Genomic DNA, 10,180 nt, shown 5'->3' with positions numbered 1-10,180 from the left:
GCTAAGCTAGATTAACCCTTTGAAGAACAAGTGTAACACAGAGATCATCTTACTACTCCCCCAGTAGTATATGCTATCCTCAGGTAAGCCATCATGAATCAGGTGACAGATTCCTTGTAACGAAACTCATGCTCATGCTATGGAAAAGTTCTTATTCACTGTAGAGGGAATTAAACTTGTAGCAAAATATGCATCTTACTGCATATGGATGTACCCTAAGGGCCCTTTTTAACATGGGCCTATGTAATTTGCGCTCAAGGCTCTCAGGTGCAAACTCGCCTCGATCTGTGCATGGACACCCACTCATATGCTGTCCGATACTTGCGGGCGGTGGATATTGTATGCCTTATTCTGGGCTGTGGTACGGACCAGAATAGGGCATGCTGTAATTAATTTTCACACAGACTATCAGACGGGTAAACAAAAACACCCGTGTGAACAGCTAGTTGGCAAAAATGGGTCCATGTGCTGTCCATGAAATGCACGGATGGGAAATGCGCCCTTGTGAGTGGCCCTTACATGAGGATTTTACTGCAGATATGCAAAGGGTGAAATAAATCCATAGTGGAAATCTGTGGCAATTTCATAACAGAATGAGCATTCTAAAGGATATGAAAATCAGAATTGTTCTCCGTCCTGACTGTTTAGGATAATACATTGTAGGACTCATGTGCAAATGGGCGCAAAGCCATCATGTCCACTTTGAGTTGTGAATCTAGTAAAACAGCAGTCTTAGAGCAAATGAATTATTTTTTACATATTAGATATGGAAAGCAAACATGGATACACTCAAAGATAATCGTTGAACAAATAGGTTTTGAGCGATTGTTTTGCATAAACTGCTAATGGACACTAATATCCATTAGCAGCTTATCACCTTCATTTGCATGTAAATGAGACTCCTGTACCTGTATGCAGAGAACAGCAGGTGGTCTGTTCTCTGCATACAGCTCCTTTGTTCTGCCAAGGGGCTGCAAGCTGAATACAATGTAATCAGTGCTTTTTTGGAGAATACAGCACCATGGACAGCAAATGCAGCATGCGATCTGTATTATATTGTCTCCGACTGAATGATGGATTTTATGCTTACCTAAAAATCATCGTTCAGAAGATTAAAAGATGGGAGCATTTATATACAACGACTATCGCTGAAACAATGGCAATAATCGTTGTGTATAAATGGGCCTTTATATGGTGTAGTCTATTAGAGCTTAAGTTATCAGACATTGGCCACATGCAAACTATATAGCAGACCACCTTATCCATTTACGCTCCCACCACAGCATCTTAAAGGGCCACTCCTAGTATATGTAAGTTGGCTAGAATAACCTTCTTAAGGTATTCATTTCTATCTGAATATTTCTGGACTCCTCTTCAAAATACCCCTCAGTGAACACATTAAGGGGTGTAGTTCTTAAAATTGGGTCATTTTGGGGGGTATCTATCATTCTGACACCTATGAGCCTTTGCAATCTTGGCTTAGTGTAGAAAAACAACATGTTCCTCAAAATGTTATCAATGTTAAATTTGTACATCTCCTAAATGTTTTAAAAAACAAAAAGTTTATTAAATGTGCATAAAGTAACAGATGGAAATATATATCTATTTGTACAGTATATGTTTGCACATATTTGAGATATTGCAGTTAAAAAGGTGAAAAAATGACAATTTTTTCACAATTTTCACAATTTTGGGACTTTTAATAAATATACACAAGTTCTATCCATCTATTTTGCCACCTAAATGAATTACAATACGGGGCGAACAAACAATGTCAGAGTCATTTGGATATGCAAAACCTTTACGGAGTTATTCTATGCTAAAGTGACACATGTCAGATTTCCAAAATTTGGCTTATTCATTAAAGCTCTATATTTTCTAAAGCTCACAAAAAGAACCTGAACACACAGTAACGCAAGTACCCTTCAGATACATTCTAGATCCAAACCATGACAACGTATTTCTCTCTCTCAGTTATTAACATATTATACAAGACGTTGAAGCATTTTTAACCTTATGTAACTATGCAAGAACATAGCCCTAATTAGTGTGCTGAAGAATATATCTGAGCTAATGAATACAGGATGGAAAGGACATGAGGCATCTAGCAGATGCCACAATAAGACTAAGATAATACAATTGCACCCTTTAAATAGTTTTCCAAATTCCCCTTCAGTATCTGGTTAAAGTGAATAGAAATAATCAAAATCGAAAAGGCTACTCATGGGGCTGAAGAATACCACATATACCCCACCACTCTGAAGCTCTGTGTAGCGGTTTCAATCAGTGGTTTGGAGCTTCAGCTGTAGTAGCCACAGGTAGGGAGAGAGTAGTCAGTAACGTGAGTACTTGTTTGCAGTACAAATGGAGGAGGCGGATTGTGTTGTCAGAAGGGAAGCCAGAGATCGGTATCAGAAGGTCTCAGTGTCGTGGTACAAATGGAGGAGGCGGGTAGCATTGTCAGAAGGGAAGCCAGGGGTCATTATCAGAAGGTCTCAGTGTCGCAGTACAATTGGAGAAGGCGGATAACGTTGTCAAAAGGGAAGCCAGGGGTTGCTAATAGAAGGTCTCAGTTGAATAGCAGAGGATCAGGCAGAAGTGGCGCTTGATGAATGGCTAGTGGAGCACAATAATCACACAAGGGAGGAGGGAACAGGCCAGGTTTATACAGGAGGCTTAATCAAGAACAGGCTGGAGCCAAGACAGAGAAACATGGCTAGGTTTCAGCAGAGGAGCTGTCCAAGTCCTAGATGGCCTAATGGACTGGAGGACAGGAGGTCATGGGTTCAAGCTCTGACACTCTGAGCCATTCAGCAGAACATGTAATTCATGTCTTGGCAGTCCAACCTCCTGAAAAGTGGAGTCTTAGGACAGCTTCATACATCATGTATCTGCTGTGGGTTTTTGACAGCAGAAAACCCAAAGCAAATCCACTGGAAATCTACAGTGGCCAAATATACATCTAAATAGTGTGCATTTGGTTGCAGTCTTCCTTCCAGAGCTGCTGCAGAATTAACCCTTGCATTTCAGACTTCAAGGGTTGAAATCTGCAGCACAAATCTCGCGGTTTTGCCGCAGCGAAAAAACTCAAGATTTCCGCAGGATAAATGTAGCTCCAAAACCCATGGCACTTAGCCATGAGTTTTGGAGCAGCTTCACTGCATGCTTTTCTGTTGTGGCCAGCTCTCCCATAGAGAGGAGCAAGGCCGCAACGAAAAAAAAAATAAATGGACATGCTGCGTCCCGAGAATCCGGGTCACAGTGCCGGCTAATGCCGGCTTTATCGCGACGGATTGTCCACCCCATGTGGATGAGATTTTTGACAAAACTCGTCCACATGGCTAGCCAATCCCGGCATTAGCGGCAGCAGGTGGATTTGCCGCAGTGAAATTCCACTGCAAATCCGCCCTGTGTGAATCCAGCCATACTGTGGATTTGTTGCAGAAATTTCCCGCTCTATGTGCAGGAGATTTTAGAAATCTCATCCACCAGTCTTGTACTGTTTACGCTGTGTAAAGCCACCCTTACAAGTGAGGATGAGTCCTTAATTCGTACTTTGAGGGGTCATTTGGTAGACACTACTGCACTAAGTGTGCAGGGTTAGTAGATCATAATCCAAAACAGATGGGCACCACAAATATGAGGAAAAGAGCGGTGCGAAAAAAGATGTGAACATGGCCATGAGATAACAACAAGAAATCGCATCCAACAAATAAAGCACACCCAAAATAAAATGAACAACCCTTCATCAGAAAATAAACATATATACTCATTAAAAACACTTCAGTTCAAAGACTCATTGTTTATGCTACAATAAAGCAAACAGTCACTACAGGCAACTTACAAGGATAGAAACAAACCTCCTAGCAAGACCAGCACAGTATAATAACCAAAGTGCACATACAGTCCAATGAAATGGGACAAGAAAATATAATAAAGAGCAAGTGCAGAAAATAATTGGAATTAAAAGGTCCCAAATGGAATAGAATGACATGGTATTAGAAAGTAGCAAAAGTAGTCCTAAACACCATGCCTACTCCAAAACGTGAATGTAGGCAAATCCATCTATGCCTGTAGTAATAACCCCAGCCCCACATGTATCACCGCGTTACCTGCGGTTATCTCTGGCTTTTTTCAGTAATTTGCTACTCATGCTGGTTAAATGGTCATAACTTTTGGCCAGGTAAGGGGGAAGAATGATTCCACTATTCCAGTTACAACCACTTTGATCTGAATTAATTTGTCATCCCCCCTTCCCGCCCCTCTTACATGCATGTGTAATTTTTGCTGATAATGGTGCATACTGCAACCCTGTCTATTAGTCATCTTGTTGCCACCTTATTTCTCTTATGTTGACATTTAAAGTCATGTTTATCATTGACCTGTAAAGTACTGATGGATATGTCAACACTAGATCAATAATATTATCACTATTGTATTGCAAAATGCAAATAAAAACTACTGCAAAAAAGTATTATAAGTTTTCTTTTTTTATTCTGTTGGAGTGAATTTTTGTGGTTTTATTATGACTGATAGGCCTTTATTCGTATCATTTTTACATATACAATTTTGGATTTTTATGCTTATTTGATCCTACAATGTAACAGATTGAAACCACCTGCAAAAATCATAGAACTTGAATTTTTCTTTTACCCCAAAGCCATGATTAGGGCGATATTCATTCTGCAATAGGGTTACTATAATTATACAGTGCATTGGACAAATCTGATTATGAGAGACCTTGCTCTGTTCTAAATTGCTTGAGTAAGGGGGGTTTGTTCCTTTCACCCCCTACTGTTGTCCTGCATACGATCCTTTTGAATGAATGTGGAACCATTTACTGTCCATTTCTCTTTTTCTTACTATAAAGTCCAGATGTCCTTTCTTTGTGCACTATAACAAAAGCTAGTTAAAGCCTCTCTTGAAAGTGAACACAACTCTCTTGGTGTAATAAAGGAATGGCAAGCAGAGGGAAATATTATGAAATCAAATCAATCATTCATGTGTTGCTATGACAGGATGACAGGCGGCTGCAGAAACATAAAACAGATGGTAAAAGTGGCTGTTGTCAGTTAATTTTGAATGAGTGGGCTTGAGATACTCAGCTGTAAGTGAGAAATTAAATGGCCTCTAGTGTAAGTGTGAATTGATTGATGAGGTATTTGTGAACATGATAAATACTGGACTGTTTTTTTCTTTGCCTTCTAGCTATGTAATAGGGTCTGAATGACACATTTCATGGGCAATAATTCAATGCTAGGTCCTGGGGAATTGTTATCCAAGATAATAAAAGCTTTTCGTATACACAATTGCTATATGATATATCAAATCCAGAGTTCCTATCATCTATCTATCTATCTATCTATCTATCTATCTATCAAAAATGTGCACCTCTCTAGTGCCCCTGATGGGGTCAGCTATAGTTATAAAGCTGCCTTAGAGCTCCAAAAAGTGTTAGTCACATTAGAAATCTACCCACAGTGCCCCATAACAGTCCATAACATTACTGAGTGCCCAAAAGTACCAGCCATAGTGCTTCACCAGTGGGTACAATCCATAAAGTGCTCTTAAAAAGTACCTGCCACATGCGTCAGTCCCCAAACCCTATTAGAGCAACCACAGCCTCTGCTCCCTATGCTGTTAAACATCTCTAAAACAAAGCTACAATTCAGCCACCGGAGCAGATTCACTGATCTCTCATTGGCACAAGAAAGTGAGAAGCGGAAGATGTAGCCCTTTGTGCATGGCTGTCAGTAGCACTGAGGGAGCATTACTGTTGATCAAGTTGGAGAAAACATTGTGATAGCTGGGGAGGCAGCTATATGCTAATTGGCCAGTCTGTTCTACTTACTCCATATACTTGCCCTGATCACCATCCACTGTGTCTATTATTCCTTGCTTCATCCACATTCACCTTCACACACATCTCTCTTTTCTTCTAATATGCACATTACGTACTACTACCCATCACTTCTGAAGCACTTTCAAAAGTGAAGGTGCCCTCCTCCCTCTCAGCTGCTGTGCCTGATTTTCTGGTAATTACATCCTTGTAGATTTTTCTGTATATTTATATACTAGAACTCAGGTATATAGTACCTGTGGTGGATCCAGCTATTAAATGGGGTACATACTTGGGTAATTTGTGCATAACTAGTTGTGGCAGTGGCTGGATAACATATAAATGACTGATCAATGCATTTGAGGCCATTGCATATACTACTTTCACACACTGAAAAGTGCAGGTAAAGGCAAATGTACTTCAGTTTCAAAAGCTTTTATTTGGTTTTGAACAAATACAAGTAAACAGCCTGAAAAGAGACAATAGGTTGGAAGTTCAACAGCACTTTTATCATACATGAGCCCTTAATTATAATATTCTGTGGCAGCCAGTGAGATTCTGCACCATTTGTATCTTTCTATCATCTCTTATACATAATCTATGATCAGTTTATCTATCTATAATCTATCCATCTATCTGACATCTATCTATGATCAATCTATTGATTATCTCTTATCTATGATCAATAAATCCACCAGTCTCTTATCCATGATCTTTCTTTCTCATTCTATCAATTAGGCATCATCTATGATCAATTTATCTATCAGTCTCTTATCTTTGATCTATCTATCTCATTCTATTTATCTCATTCATGATCTATGATCAATTTATCAACCAGTCTCTAAACTACAATCAATTCATCTATCATCTCTTATCAATTTATATATTAGTCTCTTATCTATAATCTATCTCATTCTATTTATGATTTCTTATGCATGGTCTGTGATCAATGTATCTATTAGTCTCTTATCTATGATTTATTTATCATCTCCTATCTATGATCAATTTATGTAGCAGTCTCTTATCTACTATCTATCTATCTATCCAATTCTATCTATCCTCTCTTATGCATGATCTATGATAACTTTATCTATCATCAATTTATCTATCAGTCTCTTATCCATTATCTATCTATCTATCTCCTATCTATCTATCTATCTATCTATCTCCTATCTATCTATCTATCTATCTATCATCCGTGATCTATGATCAATTTATCTAGCTATAATCTATCCATCTATCTAACTAATCTATCTATGATCTCTTATCTATGATCAATATATCTATCAGTGGTTTATCTTTGATCTATCTATTTCATTCTATTTATTATCTATTAGGCAAGATCTGTGATCAATTTATATATCAGTCTCCTATCTCCTATCTATCTATTTATCTATCTATCCATCTATTTCTTATGTTTGATCTATCATTAATGTATTTATCAGTCTCTTATCTATGATCAATTTATCTATCACCTCTTATCAGTTTATTTATTCGTCTCTTATCTATAATCTATCTCATTCTATTTATTATTTCTTATGCATGGTCTGTGATCAATGTATCTATCAGTCTGTTATCTATGATTTATCTATCATCTCCTATCTATGATCAATTTATCTATCAGTCTCCTATCTATCTATCTATCTATCTATCTATCTATCTATCTATCTATCTATCTATCTATCTATTTCCTTTTCTCTCTCTCATCTGTCCATGCAGTCTTATCTATCTTCAGAACCCAAACTACTATCAGATCTCCTTCCTAATAACATCTTTGATGTTTCTAATTAAATACCATTTTGCATAACAGTCTTGACCTTTAGTGGATTCCTTGCCATTGTCTTCAGCACGTCTGGTTTCCTAGCCCAGGGCGCAGACACAGGTTAGGGGCACAGTGCCCACCGAGCAGCGCACGGTCCTGCCTCTTGGTGCTGTCACTCAGTCTCGGCTCATAAAGCGGCTGGTGCCGGCGCTCCCGCACTTGTCTGCTTCAGCACCGATCCCCGGACAGCTCCGCATTCTCCAGCGCCGCACATCGTGCGCAGAGTCGCGGCTGCGGACAGAGCAGAGGATGAGCTGCCCTCCAGCCAGAGAGATGATGAGGAGTCTGAGATCTCTCCAGCTGGATCTAAGTCTTTATGAATGACCCTTCAAGATGAGCACTGTAGATCTCCATCACAGCCTGGGGGAGCTGCTCCCATGGAATGTCTCCCTGTTTGGCTACCTGTCTCTTGGAAATGACAGTCTTTGGAAGTCCTCTCCTTTCTCCAGCAGCGTCCTTCTCTCTGCACATGAGCCAGGAACGATTATATTGGTGGTCATGTACTCTGCCTCCTTCCTAGCTGGCTTAGCAGGTAACATCATGGCATTGAGAGTGCTGGGGGCAAGGAGGAGGAGAAGAGGTCGCTTTTCTGGTGTTTCTGGGACCAGGGATCTTCTTGTTAATTTAGCTGTGTGTGACATGATGGTCATATGCATTTGTATGCCAATCAATCTTGGCCACCAGGTGCACAATGCTTGGGTGTTTGGAGACTTCTTGTGCAGGGCAGTGCCCTTTGTCCAGGCTGTGTCAGTGTCTGCTAGTGTGCTCACCTTGGCTGTGATCAGCCTGAACAGGTATTACAGTGTGCACAGTCCCTTGCATGCCAGGACTTTCTTCACCTCCAGAAGAATAGGGATCATGATCATGGTGGTGTGGCTATTCTCTTCTGGACTCTGTGTTCCTCTGTTGTTCATGAACAGGACCCAGAACTTGGTCCTTTTTCCAGGAAAACTGGCAGTTGTGGTCTGTACAGAAAGTTGGCCCAGTATAAACATGAAACTCCTCTACAACTTTCTTCTCTTCTGTGCTCTGTATGGCTTTCCTGTTTTATTTAACCTACTTATCTGCTTTCTTACAAGTCGCAAACTCTGGGGGACAAATGACACTGTCATTGACAATAACAGTTGGTCCGTGTCTGGGTCCAGACTGAAGGCTCGAAAGAAAATTGCCAAGATGGTGGTGGCATTGGTGCTTCTCTTTACATTGTCTTGGCTGCCCCTCTATGTAGTAGACATCTGGATTGACATCAACATGTCCTATAAGCCATCTGTTGAAGGATTGGCACATCTCAAACATGACTGGATCCTTCAGGTGAGGCCATTTGCCCAGTGGCTTGGTCTTACCAATTCTACTCTCAACCCATTATGCTATTGCTTTGTAGGCAACCTGTACAGATCAGCAAAGCGGTTTAGGAATAGCTATAGAGAAAGGATAGTCTCTATTTTTAACATGTCACTGAACCAAGCACCAGGAGACCCTTCTGTGCCCAGGATATTACATTACAAATCTTCCCAAAAGCAAATGGAGCGGCAGCCCAAAAGAGGCAAAATCCGGACAACGTTTCGCCCTCTCACTAAGGACACAAGTGCTTCCTCAATCAAAATTTGTGACCAGAGTCCTGGACACATCCAACCAGCAGACATCTGATACCAAAATAGAGATTGGCAAGGAGGAAAGTAGACGATTGGGTAAGTGGCACAGCCCTTTGATGAATAATGTATGAGACCAAATTTATAAACCTGAATCCTCTTTAGTTAACAATAAAACCAGTGCATGACATGTTTTGGGGACACACCCCATTCCTTAGATAAGCTGGATAGAATGTGGCTCATGGAATGATAGCTCATCTAGACACATTTGATGGGCGAGGATCAGACAGGTTGCCTTGAAACACATGTGGGTTATCTACCATTCCAGACCTATGTTCTGTCCAGCTTATCTGAGGAAGGGGCTATGTCCCAAAACACATATCTCTGCTGGTTCTGTTTAATAAAGAGGAGTCAGGCTTGTAACCTTGGTCTTGAGCATAATTCGTGAAAGGAGCTGTGCCACCTACCCAGTTGCTTTCTTCCGTGCCTATGTCGACATGCCCATCCATGTTTGTGGCGTATTCTGGGCTGGCAACACCCTTAACTTCTATTTTATTTATAACCATTCCTCACGTTTAGTCACATGAATTTGGTCTCCTAGTTCACTAGAGTAGCTCCATTATTTCCCTATACTTCCTGAAGAATGGAAATTGACCTCATGGTGGTGTGACCATGAGTTGTTTCCTGGTATGCCTGCTCTGTTGAACTCTCTGGGCAGCTATTGATTATAACGTCATGTGTGTAATGTTAAGCTATCCTGCCATTTATTGATTATGGTGTAATGTGGCATGTGTGCTAATTAAAATGCCCACTTGAGCTTCTGAATGAACCTACGAAGTGCCAAGCATGTTCATGATTTCAGCCAAAGCAGCTGGAATCTGAGAATATTGTATATTTCTTGATCTGTCATTGGCAGTGTACATGTAATAA

General features: G+C 40.3%; 1 protein-coding gene across 1 annotated transcript; it reads left to right on the top strand.

Annotated features, from left to right (window-relative positions):
• The first annotated feature begins 7,994 nt into the window (after positions 1 to 7,994).
• Positions 7,995 to 9,308, top strand: LOC136587400 (QRFP-like peptide receptor). Its single transcript, XM_066585975.1, has one exon. The coding sequence runs from the start codon at positions 7,995 to 7,997 to the stop codon at positions 9,306 to 9,308; it is 1,314 nt and encodes a 437-aa protein (XP_066442072.1).
• The last annotated feature ends 872 nt before the right edge of the window (positions 9,309 to 10,180 follow it).

Source organism: Eleutherodactylus coqui, chromosome 13 (assembly GCF_035609145.1).
Source record: "Eleutherodactylus coqui strain aEleCoq1 chromosome 13, aEleCoq1.hap1, whole genome shotgun sequence".
In the NCBI taxonomy this organism is placed as follows: Eukaryota; Metazoa; Chordata; class Amphibia; order Anura; family Eleutherodactylidae; genus Eleutherodactylus; species Eleutherodactylus coqui.
The sequence above is the reverse complement of the archived record's forward strand: the minus strand, read 5'-3'. Positions and strand labels throughout refer to the sequence as shown.

What these genes read in the sequence shown, in the direction of transcription:
- LOC136587400 (XM_066585975.1), top strand. Translation starts at nt 7,995, where the DNA reads ATGAGCACTGTAGATCTCCATCACAGCCTGGGGGAGCTGCTCCCATGG.